The sequence below is a fragment of the Falco rusticolus genome, chromosome 6 (genome assembly GCF_015220075.1).
Source record: "Falco rusticolus isolate bFalRus1 chromosome 6, bFalRus1.pri, whole genome shotgun sequence".
In the NCBI taxonomy this organism is placed as follows: Eukaryota; Metazoa; Chordata; class Aves; order Falconiformes; family Falconidae; genus Falco; species Falco rusticolus.
Genome location: NC_051192.1, coordinates 68,845,108 through 68,864,000, shown reverse-complemented (window position 1 = coordinate 68,864,000; position 18,893 = coordinate 68,845,108). Strand labels below are relative to the sequence as shown.

General features: G+C 39.2%; 1 protein-coding gene across 4 annotated transcripts in view; it reads right to left on the bottom strand.

Moving 5' to 3' along the window:
• ARHGEF10 (Rho guanine nucleotide exchange factor 10) overlaps nucleotides 1–18,893 on the bottom strand; it is a 117,080-nt gene that overhangs the window by 20,233 nt on the left and 77,954 nt on the right. For all 4 annotated transcript variants that reach the window (XM_037392141.1, XM_037392140.1, XM_037392143.1 and 1 more), the window contains 3 exons: nucleotides 15,295–15,381; nucleotides 13,232–13,455; nucleotides 11,906–12,063 (listed from right to left, as the gene is read on the bottom strand). In XM_037392141.1, coding sequence (XP_037248038.1) covers nucleotides 11,906–12,063; nucleotides 13,232–13,455; nucleotides 15,295–15,381 — 469 coding nt within the window. The remainder of the gene's footprint in view (nucleotides 1–11,905; nucleotides 12,064–13,231; nucleotides 13,456–15,294; nucleotides 15,382–18,893) is intronic.

Here is an 18,893-nt window from a genome sequence, read left to right as displayed (position 1 = left end):
ATGTGTCAAAAAGGCCTCATTCCGTCACTTTAAAGCCTTATTCCTGCAAAAGCTGCAGAAAAGTTGTCTACTGACACTGGTTTCAACTCTGTGAACACTTAAATTGTTGTTGATGGAGATCAAGGTAAACATATCTTTAGGCAAGCACTTAATTACACCTTTTTCATTCCATCTCCATAAGAAGTGCATCTTTTATTACATGCGTAGGTGAAGGGGTACAAAGTTGCCTGCTTCACAATAATGGCAGTGACAACAACAATGAGAAGCCTCAGCTGTGGAGTACTTCTCATCCCTTCTGCCATCTGCATGATACAACCTTTGCTGAGTCATGCTCAGGATGTGGCTCTCTTCCAAAAGCATCTTTGTAAAAATGACATTTAGTTTTAGCCCATCAAAATAATTTTCATTATTTTAGTTTTCAAGTGAGAAGAGTATTTCCAGTTATTAGCCTGCAAACTCTCCCAGCACTATCAAAGTCACTCCATGTTCTTTGTGACTCATATGTACCATCAGTAATATACAAACTTTTGGAAAACTTCTCATTTGCTAGCAACCGCATTATCCTCAAATTAAATTCTGAAGTGAAGGCCGCCCATACCCTGCAAGTGCTTAACCACTGTAGGTAGCTCGGTGCAAAGCCTTCAGAGATCAGAGCTGCACATGTGTGCACATCCTGACTTTGTTGTGTAAGTTATGCTGACTGCAGAAGCCAGAACAGCATCCATATGTAGCACCCTTGTGTTTCCTCTTTAGGGATAAACCCAGCATAATTCTAGTATATTCTTACTGTCTTTTCTGAACAATAAAGACAGTAAACTTGGGCAAAGAGCAGATATGGTGAGCAAGAAGCTAGCTCTTCTTCTGTAGTTATATTTTCACACTGACCAACACATAAACACAAACACAAAACCATTCATGGAACCCAACAGCTCTTTCTCTTAAGTACATTCAAGCTATATGTTGATCTATACATAAGGCATAGCTGATACTGAAATGACAGGCGAATAGAGATTTTCAGCTTCTGAACTATGGACTTGGATTTAAATTTTGCTTAAATTTCATTGCAAGCATCTAAGGGTTTTTTCTTCTTCATCTTTATGCCCTCAACTTTCACACAACTCCTCAGATCACTAGGCATTAAGCTGTGTCATTAATTTTGATCAAGTCTAATTTAAAATTATTATGTAGCATTTGTAATAGTTTTGAGTGAAAAGGAAAACTAGTACTGGTGTCAGGTGGATGTTGATCGCAAAACAAAATTTCTAACACAGCTTACTGAAAGGTAAGAAGATGAGTTCAATATTACCAATGTTATAAATGCTACTAGTATTATGAATACTTAATTCAACAAATATGCATATCAAAACTCTGTTCTCAGAATACCATTTTCTGTTGGCACTGTTAGCACAGCATTTAACAAACCAGTTAACTTTAAGCATTCAGTGGGATTGGACATATGAAAAAAGTGAGACGGAGATGTGATGTCTTTCATGTTACCATGACTTCATGCAAAGAAACTGCAATCCCATTTCATATACGGCCCAGGGAAAACCCGAAACTATTGCTCTACCCAGATACCCTAGCCATGTGCTAAGACTATTCTGTAGTACTTTTTTATTTCTTCCTGCAAAGATTGCCGTATTCCAGATCAGACAGCATCTGAGACAGGTGGGACAAAAAACCGGCAGGAGACTCTCTAGTCTGGTAATTAGGGCAGTATTTAAATGACGGGTCAGCTGTGTTCTGGTCCCCGTCTCAGTGAATGCTTGATTATATGAAGTAGAATGGCACCAGGAGGAGAATTTAAGCACTGTGCATCTCTCTCCTCTTATTTTGTGGCAGGCAGGAAATCCTCTTGAGAGTTGAAAGCATAGGTATAAATCCTCTCAAGCAAGGCAAGGGATTAAGCCTGGTAATCCAACATACTTCTGTGAATGCTTTAACCACAGGCTGCTGACTAAAAGCAAGATCACAACCTCATTTTGCTGACCAAAAGTTTTATCGCTCATTGCCAAAATTACTTAGCAAGTCTGCGTCTAGTTCACAAGTTGCTTCAAGACTATCAAAATCATACTTTAAATAAAACATAATACTCTCTCTGCCTCTCTCCAGATGTCAGCATCTGTCCCTATTCAATACCTGCCTGCACAGACTTCATGTTTGACATGGGCTATTTCATGTTACCTGTCTGCTTCAAAGTTCCTTCCTTCTAAAATCTAAGTGAGAAGTATTATTTCTATTCTACTTGTGTAAACACCTGCAGTTTCAAGACATACTTATGTAAGCGGGTCCAATAACTGGCACTGTCCATGTATTTACAATCAGATGCAGCACTTGCAAAAGATATAGAATGGCTTCATTTGATGTTATAAATCCTTGGTTACTGATTTAATAAACTGATTTTTTCCTAAGAAAAGCAGCAAGAAGTAGTAGCTGAGAGAAAACTTTTGCCAACAAAATCTCAAGGCATACAATAGGACAGGGCCAATGCAAGTTGCTCAGCAAACTATTTTCTGAAGAACAGGAATCGAGCAAAAGAAAAATAATCAATGGAGATGTACATGATGTGGTTCTCAGAGAGCTGGCCAGAGAATACCTGTAGGAATGCCCGCAGAAGCATGGTTTGTCTTAAGATTCTGTTCAATTGATTCCTTGTTTCTGTTCTCTAAACAAGCATTGATTTAGTTTTAGGAAGATTTTACAGTCATTGTCACCTCTAGAATGCTAAAAATACACAATAAAATCTTCTTCTACCTATGAGGTATGCATATAGATACCGAAAGAGATGCAATATACAGTACATATATCCAATAACTAGAGGCTAGTTTGTATGTGGGAAAATCAGTTATCTGCACGTTGAGCAAATACAAGAGCGAAGCCTGACACCTGTGGAAACAGGAAGGACGCAGTGGGAGAAGAGAGAGATGTTTTCATTCTGCTTTGTGAGAAAAGTCCATACAAGTATTAACAACACATAAAGATCACTGTATTTGCAAGTTTTAGTTGACTCAGATCTTAAACGGACCACATCAAAGCACCAAAACTCCTGCTAAGCATACACCAAATGCCTAGTACACAAGACATGAGTGTCTCTGGCAGTCTGTACGACATTACTATAGCAGAATGTAGGCACCTATATAAATTGCAGGTACAGCTATTTGCAGGAACGAGATATGTCTACAAAATCTGAGAACAGGGGCAAATACAAAAATACATCTAGAGGCTTCCAGAAATAACACATCATAATTTCTGATTTTTGCATCTTAGATGAATACTTAAACCACAGGAACACAGTTTTTAAGCACGAATGTGTCTATGCATTAATCGACCTGTGCTATGGCACTATTTGCAATACCCTCTGTAAGTTGTATTTCTCAAGTAGTTACATGCCATAGTTTATACTCCGATATTGAAAAGTATCTTGCAATGCTTATATCAGGCTGTATATCATACTTATATCATGGCTTATATCATACTGCACCAAAGTAAGATATCTTATGCTCATACTTTAAAATCTTAGAAATATTGTATAATAAGGGCATTATTTCCATTAGTGCATTTTGTTATTAGTCTCATGATTTTTATGGATGTTAGAAAATCAGTTACCCTTCTATTCACTCAAATTTCATCAGATAGGAAAAGTTTTAAAACAAAATTCATTATATAGGACAGGATGTTGGCTATTTTATCTTTCTTTTATTTGTTTCCATAAACCCCAGTTAAGTAAAATACTACTATTTTACAATAACATATAAAAACAAGTTTCTTATTTAATTTATACATGATTTATTAATATTTAGTATTTTTAATAATAATTTGTTGGCGCTTTTAGGTCTTCATATGAGATAACCTAATAAAATATAGTTTAGGTCTTGATAAAGGCTTTCTAAAGTTTGTAGTTTTCCCTTCCTTTATGCTTACAATCAAGCTGAACAGAACATGCCTCTTTGTCGGTAGCTTCCTCTCCTGCTTAGCAGTACTATTGATGATTTCTACAGAGCTGCCAACACAGTCCTGGGAACAGTGGTTGTTGGTTAATTTGTGCAGTGGAGCACAAACATTTTTTCCATCACATGGTGCATAAACCAGCACTGCTGAGGATTAAGATGGTAGCTACAGAAGTAAAAAGTGTAGCACATTTCTTATCTCTTGGAAATAAGCCGAGAGACTCAGATTTGCTCTTTTAAACAAGGTGTAACTAGGAATGTCCTGTGCTAACACATGCTTATAGTATTTTTTTCCTACATATGCAACAAACTTCATGCTAAATAGCTGGGATACAACCTCCACCTAAAATTATGGGGGGTGGGGGGTGCTAGAAGTCCCAGCATGAGGTACGCAAATTAGACTGATAGCAATGTTACCAGAAATATGTTGACAAGTATTGGGTGATACTGCTAACAGCGATAATGCAGCCAAGACAACAGTATTTATTTCTTTTCAATATCACTGCTCTAGACCTCTCCCCAGCAGCTTAATACCACACCTTACTTTTCATAGCAATACCTCTCACCACTTTCTACTTTAAGTGATGACAACGTGTCAGAACCACACTCTTCAGACACTCTGGAGCAGTGTGTGAAACCACCCAAGCTCTGAAGTTTGACATCAGTGACATTACACATATTCCTCCTTTCCTGCATTCATCAAAGTACACCATTGTCTTGCTAAACTGATCAAGGTACCTTGCTAATGAACTGACCTGATACCCCTCCATTGTTGTAACCGTTTCCCCTTACTCTTGTATTTCATTTCAGTTTTGGTCCTTTTCATTGATATTAATCCTCTGAAAATAATCACTGATTGGTGTCATGAGGCCTCTTTGGACAGCTAAGTCATCAAAACTCTTAACCAGCTTCAGAGCTCTCCATGTTTTTACCAGTGAAACACAGAGACTCATAGAATGGTTTGGGTTGGAAGGAAGCTTAAAGATCATCTAGTTCCCACCCCCCCTGCCATGGGCAGGGACACTCTAGATGAGGTTGCTCAAAGCCCCATCCAGCCTGGCCTTGAACACTGCCAGGGATGGGGCAGACACAGCTTCTCTGGGCAACCTGTGCCAGTGTCTCACCACCCTCACTGTCAAGAATTTCTTCCCAGTATCTAATCTAAATCTTTCAGTTTAAAACTATTCCCTCTTGTCTTGTCACTCTGTGCCCCTGTAAAAAGTCCTTCTCCAGCTTTCTTGTAGGCCCCCTTCTGGTACTGGCAGGCTGCTATAAGGTCTCCCCAAAGCCTTCTCCAGGCTGAACAGCCCCAACTCTCTCAGCCTGTCTCCATAGTTGAGGTGCTCCCACCCCATAATCATCTTCGTGGACCTCCTCTGAGCTTGCTCCAACAGGTCCATGTCCTCCTTACATTGGGGGCCCAGAGCTGAACACAACACTGCAGGTGGGGGTCTCATGAGAGTGGAGTAGAGGGGGAGAATCACCTCCCTCGACCTGCTGGCCATGCTTTTGATGCAGCCCAGGATTTGGTTGGCTTTCTGATCTGCAAGCACACATTGCCAGGTCATGTTGAGCTTCCCATCCACCAACACACCAAAGTCGTCCTCCTCAGGGCTGCTCTCAGTCCATTGTCCACCCAGCCTGCATTTGTGCTTGGGATTGCCCTGTACAGGACTTTGCACCTGGCCTTATTGAACTTCAGGAGGTTCACACAGGCCCACCTCTCAAACCTGTCAAGGTCCCTCTGGATGGCATCCCTTCTCCCCAGCATGTCAACTGCACCACACAGCAACAACAACAGTGTTGTCGGTGAGGTGCTTGCTGAGGGTGCACTCAATCCCAGTGTCCATATTGCCTACAAAGATGTTAAACAGCACCAGTCCTGGTACAGACCCCTGAGGAATGCCACTCATCACTGGTCTCCACTCAAATTTTTGAGTGTGACCACCCAGCCAATTCCTTATCCACTGAGTGATCCACCCAACAAATCCATGTCTCTTGAGTTTGGAGACAAGGATGTCACGTAGGACAGTGTCAAATGCCTTGCACAAGTCCTGGTAGGTGACGTCAGTTGCTCTTCATCCACCAATGCTGTAACCTTGCCATAGAAGGCTACCAAATATGTCAGGCACAATTTGCCCTTAGTGAAGCCATGTTGGCTGTCCACCAATCACCTCCTCCTCCATGTGCCTTAGAATAGTTTCCAGAAGGATCTGCACCATGATCTTGCTGGGCACAGAGACTGACTGGCCTGTAATTCGCTGCGTCTTCCTTTTTACCCTTTTTAACAATGGGGGTTTTGTTTCCCTTTTTCCAGTCAGTGGGAACTTCACTGGATGGCCACAACTTCTCAAATATGACGGATAGTGGCTTAGCCACTTCATCCACCAGATCCCTCAAGACACACAGATGCATCTCATCAGGCCCCATGGAGTTGTGCACCTTCAGGTTCCTCAGATAGTCTCAAACCTGATCTTCTCCTACAGCAGGCAGTTCTTCATTATCCCAGTCCCCACTTTTGCCTTGTGTGACTTGGGCTGTGAGGCTGGAGCACTTGCTAGTGAAGACCAAGGCGAAAAAGTCATTGAGTACCTCAGCCTTCTCCATGTCCTGGGTAACCAGGTCTCCTGTTTCCTTCTGGAGAGGGCCCACATTTTCTCCAATCTTCCTTTTATCACCAACATACCTAGAAAAGCTTTTCTTGTTGCCCTACCCAAGTTTAATTCTATCAAGGCTTTAACTTCCCTAACGTCATCCCTGGCTGCTCAGACAATTTCTCTGGATTCCTCCCAGGCTACCTGTCCTTGCTCCCACCCTCTGCAGGCTTCCTTTTTGTGTTTGAGTTTGTCCAGGAGCTCTTTGTTCATCCATGCAGGCCTCCTGGCATTTTTCATAGAATCATAGAAACATGGAATTGTTTGGGTTGGAAGGGACCTTAAAGACCATCTAGTTCCAGCCCCCTGCCATGGGCAGGGACACCTTCCACTAGACCAGGTTGCTCAAAGCCCCATCCAGCCTGGCCTTGAACACTTCCAGAGATAGGGCACCCCAGCTTCCTCTTTGTTGCGATTTATTGCTCCTGAGCTTGGAGGAGGTGGTCCTTTAATATTAACCACCTTTCTTGGGCCCCTCTTCCCTTTTGGGCTTTATCCCTGGAGGGGGAGTCTCTCTGAAGAATCTAAGCTATTGTTCTGTGCATGGCCAGAGTTGCCTCAGCCGCTGTTCTTGTTTCACATTCAATTGCAATCCGGAAAGTTGAGCCTTTCATTCTTTTGTAAACCTCAGAATCAGAATTTAGTAGTGTACACCTACAGGAACAGGCTCCGCAAAAACCTACTAGAAAATACACCTTTCGTTAAAATGTGCAGGAGGCTTCCTCTTACAGGTTTGCGGGCTCACGTCTTTCTGTGGCAAAGTGGATTCACATCAGTATCTTTGGGCTTCCAGAACAGACCTCTAGCTAGCCAGGCAAGGGCCACTTAGGGTGGCAACAGCAGCACTCCCAATCCCTTCTTCATGTTAAAGCTGAGCCGCTCTTGCAAAACACAGAGTTACAAGACTGGATGAAGGGAACAGAGCATAAGTTTTTGTATTACACAATCATTTTATAAAATAGAGATTTCTTCAGATGAGAATAGAGATTTCTTCAGATGAGAGCCTGGTGCCCTAGCCATTATGATACTCTATGAGAAATTACATGTCCTGTTTCTCCTATTCTGTTGTGTTTGTTTTGTTTTGTTTTTGTTTGTTTTTTTTTTTAATACCAAAAGAGCCATGGTTCATCCTTAGCTTAAGAAACCAATCATGGGTACAAGCTCTACACGGTGAATCACAGGCGACACTTCTCTACCTCATTGGCACCTGGAAGCAGAATGGCATTAACAAATGCCTTGTTTCAATTTCTTACTTTGGACATTTCTTACAGATTTACAAAATGGTTGTGGTTGGAAAGGACATCTAGACGTTATTTGGCCCAACCCTTCAACTCAAGCAGAGTCACCTAGTGCTGGCTGCCCAGGACTGTGTCCAGATGGCTTTTGAATATCTCCAAGGATGGAGACTCCACAGTCTCTCTGGGCAACCTGTGCCAGTGCTCACTCACCCTCACAGTAAATAAGTATTTCCTGATGTTCAGAGGGAAACTCCTGTGTTGCAGCTTGTCCCCACTGCCTCTGGTCCTACCACTGGACACCTCTGAGAAGATGACTCCATCCTCTTTCCACCCTTCCTTCAGGTATTTGATGACACCTCCCTGAGCTTTCTCTTCTCTAGGCTGAAGACTCTGAGCTCTCTCAGCCTTTCCTCACAGGATAGATTCCAGTCCCTTCATTGTCTGAATGGCCCTGTGCTGGACTTTTTCCACTATGTCCACATCTCTCTCATACTAAGGAGCCCAGAAACTGGACCCAACACTCCAAGTGTGTGGCCTCATCAGTGCTGAACAGCAAGGAAGGATTACAGAGCACACCAAGCACTGTGAATTTAATTCTAGGGGTGAGCATGCAAGGGTTCACTGTGGGTGCTGTACACGAGTAAGAGGTTACACATACCGATCCTGTGCTGAAAGGGTAGCCATTGCAATAAAAGCAGCATGTCTATTTGGTGCATCTATTCTCTCATCTTAATTAAACTTTCTGAAACGAAAAATATATTAATTCTACTTTTTGCCACAATCATTCTAAGTTTTTATTTTCTTTTTCCTGTTTTTCTCCATACTCTTTACAGGACTTTCTGAAAAGGAAATATGTATCAATGTCTAGAAGAAAGGAAGTAGCTGGAACTGACTGCAGTATAATCAGAAACAATACAGATATATAACGATTGTGATTTCCCTTTCCTAAGATACTTTTGTGAATGGAAGTCAAACACGCGCTGACCTTTTTTGCTATTGCATCACTCAGAAAACACATCTGGGCTGTCTGCAATCATCACAAAGGGGTTTTGTTATGTTTTTTAAACAAAGACAGTACAATGTACTTTTTCCTTAACCTCATCTAGAAGTGTTTTGCCTGGAAATATTCCTAATAATTCAGCATGAGGTAAACACTAAATACACAATATTTCAGACTGATAACTTTGCAAAAGTTGATAGCACCATAATCGACTTCCCAACCCACAAGGTTTCAGAAACTTTACAATCTGTATCACTACCATTCCTATGTATAACAGCATTTAATGCAGTAGCTATTCCATGATTTCACGTTCCACAAACTAGTCTTCTCACCCACATAAAATTAAGGATTATTGAGGATAATTATCAGGGTCCTTATTTCTAGGACTAACATATTAGCTGACCTGCATCCTAGTCTTTCTGTGACATTTTCACAGATTACCATGTTAGCTCACATTTAAAAGCTGAGTAGATTTTATGGTACCAGTGCTTCATTGACTCTGCTTTTAATTTATATTCAAATTAATTGAGGCTTAAGTACTTTTGAACTCATAGTTGAAAATACACAGATACTAAGGTGTCTCAATTAAACATGACTACTCTCCATAAAGGAAGGAATCTCACTGTACACCTTCAGCTCTCCCACTGATTTGGCATGTGTTCCTCAGTTTACTGAAATGGAAACCAAGATGTACAAATTACTTCAGGACAAGACTTTCTACCACCAAAGAGCACTCTGGATGCTGTCGATCTGACAAAGTTCTCTTGTGAAGAATGTCAGAAGAGAGCACTTGATGTTTGTAAACAAGCTGGATATGTACATGCTTTGAGCTATCTGAAAACAACAGGAGAAATTAGAGTTATTTGTGTACTTAAAACTGAGAGGCAGAAGTCATGAGTCTTTGACTACATACATATAGGCACTGAGCTTCAGTGACTGAAGTGAACCACTACACTACACTTTCAGCCCAGAGAGGAAGACACAAGGATCACAATTCTAATAGTAACCAGATTTCATGTTCACTTTTAAATCTTTCCTTAGTCTCCTTTATGCTGACAGACCAAAACCCAAGTTGAAGTGCATGGCTGGAAAGTAATCCCCTCCTTAGAAGAAAAGGCAACCCTGTAGTATGGCACAAAGCTCTTCACAGGCCGTATTCCCTCCCTACTCCCATTTTGCCGTTTGGATTCCTTTGTTTTGTAAAATAGGTCAGTGTTCATGAAAACACCCCTTCAGGGACTACTGCCTCACAGGTCCACGGCAGCCAGCTGTAAGGAATACAAACACTAACATGGGAGCAGCTGATTCGCACAACTTTCATGAGGCATGGAGAACTGAAATAACACCCACAGACCAAACTGTAAGGAAAGGGACTACAAGATGAGTCAGAAAAACATGGATGTGTATCTCTCATCTCAGAGCTTCAGCGATCCTGAAAGAGACCATGGCAGGCTCTGTGAATGTCTAGCTGCACAAAACTGATGTCTTCAGAGGAAAATAAATAGAGGACACCATGATCCTTGTCAATGCAACATAACCTTCAGCTCATAATGTAATTCAGTCTGGTTAACAGCTCTGCTGTGTCCTTAACATTCTCTGCAGACAAGCAACCCATGCATCCTTTCTTACCTATACTGCTAAGGATGCTACTTGTGTTTAAGTGATCTTTTCTGGAAGGAGTGACAGCAATTGCAATCTTAAAACAGCTTAAATACACCAAACCCTTTCAGAAGACAATACTTTACTACCCACACAGGTACATACAGAAACTGAAACAACAAAAACTATGTTCTGAGACTAAGATCAAGACCTCACTCCTGTGCTTCCAAGATAAAGAAAAAATTGCTCTTCAGTGATGAAGGGAACTGAAATCTAATGTCTGGCTTCAGATCAGAGATGACAGCTCCACAGGAAACCCACTGGGTTGAAGATGACAGCTGGCAAAAGGAAATGTCTTTCCCAACACTTTTTCAGATTCTTTGTTGCTTGGAAAAATGAAAACAAAAAACAAAACAAAAAAAAAAAAAGAAAAGAAAAAAAAAAGAAGAAGAAAGTGCATCCTGTACTTTTCCCAAACTAAGTCTTTATATGATCTGACACTAGACATACAATTTGTTCCAAGATTGAAGACAGTAAGCTTGGTGCCTCAGTTAGAGGCTGGCAGGATTTAGTAGCCGAGGTATAGTGCCATACAAATGCATCTCTACTGTTTAGAGGGCCCACCTCATTAACATATGACAGTCATCTATGCAGCTCACACTAGTAAGGTACACCAGATCTCTGCTGGCTCTGCACTTTGCAAGGTTAGGTGTCTCTGTGCTAACATCTCGCTTAAAAACTCAAGTTTCAAACTTTGGTTAAAGCCTTGCTGATTTTGAAATAAATTAACTATATATGTATGCAGTACTGCAGGGAAGCTAGTGAAACGTGTACTGGAAGTACACAGGCAAGCACCTAAACCAGGTCCAGAGAAGACTGTTCTGGTTCAGAGGTATTATTTGGGACTCTCCTTTGCTCAAGTTATTTTAGCCAATTACTTAGCTAGGTGCAGAACAAGCAACTGTGATGCTAATGGGAAAAGGAGTTCTGCTGTGAAATACATGACCCACACACATAGGAAAGACTTCTCCTATCTGTACAGTAAAAATGGAGTTGTCATTTCAAATGAGACGTACAGGAATCTACCAATATGGTATTTTTGTCTTGCACAAACACCAGTGTTGGGTAACTGAGTGGAATTAGCACCGTGCTGGGTAAAATACAGTATACTGCCTGTTATCACATAAACTTCTGGACTCTTTAACACAAAACACTTTAGGCTTTAAGCTAAAGGGGCACAAATCAGTTTTCATTCATATCGTATGGTAAAAGTGGGAACAGTATCAAAGTTTCTACTATCCTTCAAAAAGAGAAAACAAGTCTTTTCAGAAGTACTGAAAAGTGTAGCAACCTTAGTTCAGCAGTTTTATAGAGAATTTTCAGAAAATATAATAGTGGAAAACTACTTCTGCCAAAATATACTGACATGCAAGTCCCTCAGGATGCTATCAAATCATATCACATTACCTTCTGCTTTTGTGTAGATCGAGATGTTTCCATTTACCAAGCCAGCAAACAAATATTGAGACATATATGTTAAACTCATAACAGTTGATTTTTCAGGAGTGAAGAAGTGTTGAAGTCGAATTTTCTTTGAGCCTTGACAACTTTTGTAAATAGAAATGCTTTAAAAAGAAGCAAAAAAAAAAAAAAAATAGACTTGTGAAATTATGTTTTCTTTAGTTCTTATTAGAATATGCACAAATGAGATTTAGAATAAAAAGGCAGGGGGTGGGGATTTTCTCCTTCTATTCATAGGAAGAGGAATATAAAGAGTATCTTGACCCTCCAAAATGTCTATGTAGACAATCCACAATTACTTAACATTGATGTATGGCAACACACTTCATACTGTCTGGAGAAACATGCATTCAACAAAGACACATAACAATTCTGCTCAAAGTCCTTATTATGAGTCTATCAAAAATTATATCGGTTAAAAAAAAATAATGGATTCAGTATTACCTTGAGAACTAGGGAAATGAGAAGAAGGAACTCACTGCCAGAGTTACACTTAAAATTCCCACCGTTCCTACAGATTATTACCATAGGTATGTTAGGAATATTGAATACTTAAATCTGGAATTAATTGCACTTCACAAGCAAAAATAATCAGTACAATTAGATGTTGGAATTTTTGAAACACAGCATTTTCCTCAGAAAATTTTGTTCTGCTTCACATATACCAGGTAAATGTATTTATCTTATACCTTAAAAAAATTGCAGGTAGTTACATACTTACATCCTCACTGGCTATAACAAGATCTGTTTGCTTATTGACCTAAGTTTAAAATCTGTAACTTTGTTCTTCAATATAAATCAAGTGATGACCCAGTAAGGTCATCAATTCAATCAGAGCAAAATAATTCATGTCAATAGTAAACAGTATTATTATTTGCATGACAAATCCTGCATATTGTCACAGGGTAGAAGGTTAATGGGTTCCTCATCAACACTTTGTCATTCTGAAAATTTTCCAATACCTAAAGGTTATGTTGTAACGTTACAAAAGTAATATTTATATTTTTCAGACATGATTTATGATGAATTAATCCTCTTTCATCAAAGATACGCATTATTTTAATTCCGAATACTACATAGTGTATTTTAAAATCATATAGAATGTATTTTTTTCTTGATTTAGGTGGAAAGGATAAGCTGAGATCACTGTAATATCACTTGTACACTTCTTTAAAAAGAAAACATTTTCTTGGAAGTATCTCACATGATTTTGCTATAGAATAGTAAATCTAATTAATAAATCATAGACAGTACACAAAAAATGAGAATCACCTTCCTTCTTCCATGCCAAGGCAAATAGTAGGCACATTAGAAGCTTTTGTGAGAACATTTTCAGAGTCAAGAGCCTTATTTTGGTCTTTCAGTTTCTCCTCCTCTGGTATGTAGACCATGCAGAGAATCCGTGATTCCACATTGAAGCACTCAATAACCTTGGGGCTGGTGCTTTGAAATGAGACTATTGCAATCTGGCCCATCTGATTAGTACAACTACCAATCTGAATCGAAAAAAGGCAAGAAAAAAAAAAAGACCAAGACTTGATACCTATCTCCAGGAAGATAAGCATTAACAAGGAGGAATGACTGGAATGTTAATTGAAGAGTGTATTGCAAGTTATATGCATGAATATGATTTTTCATGCATTAAGACATAAACAGGATAATAATTCAGCATAGACAGATTTCAAAGCATTATATACACAAAGTTCCCTTGTATAGTCACAGAAACAGGGTTTTTTTGAAAGGAGGAATATTATAACCTATTCTGATGTCTGATTCATATGTATATACATAATGTAATGGAATCACAATAAGAACCTGTGTAATGTATTATTTTAATAACCAGTATTTTAAGTTATATGAGATTTTCTTGAAACAGATAATATATCTGAGGCCTGTCCTTTGCACAGTAACAGATCTGCAGATAAATGCTTTGTCCTAAGAGAAAGAGGGATTATTAATATAATCCCTTTTGTAAACTCACTGATTCAGGATCCTAAACAGCAGATACGGGATCCTAAGGGCAAATGAAGCTGGTGAAAGGTCTGGAGGATGAGTCTTATGAGAAGCAGCTCAGGGAACTGGGGTTGTTTAGTCTGAAAAGATGGAGACTCACAGGGGACCTTATTGCTCTCTACAACTACCTGAAAGGAGGACGTAGGCAGGTGGGGGTAAGCCTCTTCTCTCAAGTAGCAAGTGACAGGACAACAGAAAACAGCCTGAAGTTGCACCAGGGGAGGTTTAGACTGGATATTAGGAAAAATTTCTGCACAGAAAGGGTGGTCAAGCATTGGAACAGGCTTCCCAGGGAGGTTGTGGAATCTCCATCCCTGGAAGTATTCAAAAAACATGTACATGTGGTGCTTCGGGACATGGTTTAGTGGTGGACTTGGCAGTCTTGGGTTAACAGTTGGAGTTTATGATCTTAAAGGTCTTTACCAATTGAAATGATTCTGTAATTCAATAAACTTCTCCCTGACCCAGAACTAAGTATCATCAATATGTCCACAAATCTGTATATTTTAGGGATCTGGGAAGAGTACAAATTAAAAAAATAAAATCTGCCCAAGCAGCAGTTTTTTTATAAAGTAACTCTTTATGTTTATATGAAATGAAAAATCATAGCAAAGAGAAAGAAAGGACATCTTGTGGCAGTAGAAAGATTTTATTGGCATGTATTTGTGACAACCGCTTACGAACAGTGAAGACAAAAAGAAATTATACAGGTCACCTTGCAAAAGTTCACTGACAAAAAACCATTTCTAACTTCTACTTTTAATTCACAAGGGTTTCCTTAAATTTTTAGTATTGTAGTAACACGAAAAGATACTGAAATCATAAGCATTTTTTTAAAAAAAAGTATTGGCTATCTCCCTTTTCTGGAATATCTGCATATTTGCAGTCATAACAATATGCCAGAATAGAGGTTTTTTTCCTATGTACACACTTAAACAGATTATTTATGGCTAAAACATTTTTAAAATTTGAAAACAGACAACAGGAAAGTGTGAGCTCATACGGCTTTTAGCAGCCCTTCTTACAAATTAGCACATAACTTGCTTCTGAATGTGCTCAGCACTTTGGAATTCATTTTGTGCCACATTAACAAATAACCCACACATAAGTGACACCCTACAGAGAACAGCAGGATCACATGGACAAAATTACTAGCTGTCCTTTATAGAAGGCCATCTTAAAACAAAGAAACAAAACAAAAAAAAAAAAAGGAAAAAAATTATCAAAATTTATTTCAGATCCATATGTTGCTAAGAGTCACAAAAAACGATGCAGAGAAACAGAAGACAATCCCCTTTTTAGCTTTTAAAGATTACACTTACCCAAAGAAAACCATGTTCCGTGGCACAGGAATCTGACTCCATTTCTCCAGAGAGGTACAGTTCAGGATTATAAGCAGCACATTCAACCTGCAAACAAAGGAGAAGAGAGCTGTTACCACATTAACAAGGTATGCCTGTTTCTGCATAATTTAGTCTGTAATTAACGAAAACATTTAAGGACATCAAAGAATCACAAAAGGCAAGAAGTCAGTTTAGTCTGTCCAGCTTCCCGTAGGCAGGGTCAGCTGCATGTGTGTTGTTCCCAGTGTGTTCCTGATCTACATTACAGACTTGAAAAGCCAAAACCTACAAATTCTCTAGCTGATCTGTTCAAATGCTTCATGACCTTTATTAAGTTTTTCCAAATACCCAACCTAACATCGTCCTTGCTGTAATCATTAGAGTGTTACTTCTCATTCAGCCACCAAGTACTTCCCTTCTGCAGTGTCCTTTTACATATAAGGCTGATTTATGTCATGACTCTGAGTCTTCTCTTAATTAGGCTAAATTATCATTATAATTTAATTAATTCTATTTTAAAAATTTTAAAATAATTAATTTTCTTATTCTTGTTTTTAAAATTTGTGATTATCACAACTTATCCAACTGGCATCTCTCCAGCAGATATCTAAGGTTCGCATATTTTAGAGTGCGCTTTGCTACCCGAACATGTTGTTTATTCTAGCAGAGCTGTTAGTAGCACTACACCATGATTACCTCTTCTGAAATCTGTTTGTACACATCCCATTGATTATTTTGCTCTTTTAACAATATTACATTCTTAGCCTATCCTTAGCTTGCTAGTCTATTAAGAAATACTTTTACAGACCCTCTACTCAGCCACCTCCTCAATCTTGTGATTGTGAAGCTTGTAAACCTCAAGCTTGTGAAGCACTTTATTTCTGCCCAAGCATACCATGTGTCTGTCCTATTGACTGTCGTGCCTTTTTTCTCCCCCTCAAATTATTTCTCCTTTACTCATTTTGAATTCTAATGCTATCATCCATAGTAATCCTACTCCCTCCCAACTTCATGTCATCATGTTACTATCAGTAGCTTAATAACAATACTCATGATTTTATCATGCAGGTCATTTAAGAAAATCCTGAAAGATAAATACAGACCTTGAGTCTGGTGTAAGTCCACTCCAACTCTGAATATCATTCAAGCACCAAGGCTCTGAAAACGGGCATTTTTATAAGCAGTCATGGATTTCTATTTTCCCTATTTCCCCTAATATCCATGGCAGTGTTACCTACAGCTTATGTAAACACTTTAAAATATACACAAGCAATTCATAACTTTGTAGAGAATAAAAAGGTTTCTGATGAAGTGTGATACTACATTTTTAGACAAGATTCTCTATAATTCACACTAGTGTTCTCACCTCAGACATCAATGTCATTGTGATTATATTGCAGTACTAGAGATAGTGTGGTTAGTATTAACTTAGACAACTTCACCATAACTTGGCAACATCACCTCCCAACAGTGAATAATTAAAATAAAAAGCAACAAACAAGCAGACATAAGTTAGAGTTCTAAATTCCCAGTTTATTTAATTTTCAAGAGTGCAAAGAATTTCCCAAATCTCCCTGAAGTCAGCAGACTTCACCAAGTGATTAGCAGTAGTAAAAATGATGTCATGTATTCAACCAAAGCAGTCTTCTATAAGGATAAAATATGGAAACTGACAGATGATAAAAAGGAAAAAGAAAAAATAAAAGCTATCCATGTCAGTCTAAGCATGTCTCATTTAGCACATGCTGAAGCTATCTACTCGTAGCGGTGATTTACAGTAGCTGTGACAGCTAAACACATCACTAGCGAACGAAAAGACAGCCTGCATGCTGGGTATTTTTCAGGCTGCTTGTTATACCTCTATGTTACTTCGCATCTTAGTCAAAACCGATGATGTTTTTCCATAGTTAAACCCTGGTAGTTTAGCTCTCAATCTTGACAGAAGCTATTTACCTGGAGCGTAACCTTGCTCTGATGGGAGGAATTGTTACAGGCTCCCTAACACCACCGAACAGCCTAAGCAGCATGCAGCAAGATAACAAGCAGGATCAGCCAAGCAAAGGGTCTCGTCCCACCACAAGCTGTGGGCTGACACCCAAACTGCAGCTGAGGCTGCAGAAAACCACCAATAATGCTTAGATGGTCTTTTCTAGTAATATCAAGGACTTAGGAGCATCAGGCATGACAGCTGGGCTCACACCCACATTGTTTTTAGGAGCTGCAAAACTGGCAAAGCTGACCCAGAGCTCAGGCAAATACTGCCGCGCGCTGTATTCTCCTGAGGTGACCAAGGCAAAGACCATGACCCAGCTGTAGGGGCAACAGACTTTTCTTTCCAAAACAAGTGGATCCTGTTGTAACTTGATTACAGGAACTGAGCCTGGACCTTCAAGGCTCCTGGCATGGACCTACAGGACTTACAAATGCATACATAGGCTCTAAGGAAACATAAACATTTTAGGTTTCTGCAAAAAATTAGGTTAATTTGGTTATTTCACTAGTGGTGACTTTAGCAAGTATTCAACACAGGGAAAACTGGCTGTTTAATATGACTACAATTGTATAGCAAACTGGAGACTTTCAGTAGAATTTGGTTGCTGTAAACCACAGCTCTGCCCTGAAAGCCAGTATCAGGAATGGCTTGATTTAATACCACTACACATTTCATATGCAGTTTCAGCTTGCAATTGTTTTCCCCTAACATTCAGGCCTCTATGCTCATACTTGAAGTGAAGTTTACAGCTGAACTTCCCTCCTGTGCAGGCTGTCCTAGCAGTGAGGATCTGCAGACTTACTGCTTTAAGCAGTACCCATGCAATGTTGTTAATTTAACATTGTGATTCTGGCCATACACATCCAATTTTATTTCCATTAGTGTTTTTGCACAAGCATAACTGACTGATGGTCAATAAGAAATCCTGTCGATAGGAAAAAATAATATCCAGCACCCTTCCTTTCCATCTGTTGGTCTGGATATGCTGTACTTATTTTCATCATTAAAGCCAGTGGTCAATATGACTTCAAACTGACACATTACATTAGGAAAAGAACCATTCAAATTATTTCTGTATGATTGTTCAGGACAGAACTACATTTTATATCAGATCTCTTTTTATATCAGATATTGTTTTATATAAATGAATTTTTAAAATTATAACTGTCGCACTCTGTGCAGTAATGAAAATTGGAAATTTGAGGATAATTCTACATAGTTACACCAGTACAGGACAGCTATCGTGGAGATCAGATTCCTGCACTTTGTAAGCTGCAGGTTATACTTTGGAGCCTCAAACAAACACTTGGGAGACTTCAAGACCAGTTCAAAATTCCCAGCAGTTTCCAACAAGTGATGAGTTTACATCTGAAAGCAAATGTCATACTATATAAAAGCAAATACTATGTTCCTTAGTGCCTCAAAAATTGCAGTATTACGCCTTCCTGTGACCCTCTTGGACCTTCCATTGTTACTGGTCTTACACCAAGGTAGTAACTCAAGAGAACTAATAGATGTATTTACACTACGGTATTCTTTAGCAGTTATATCACACAAGAAAAACATTGTAATCCCATATAAAAAT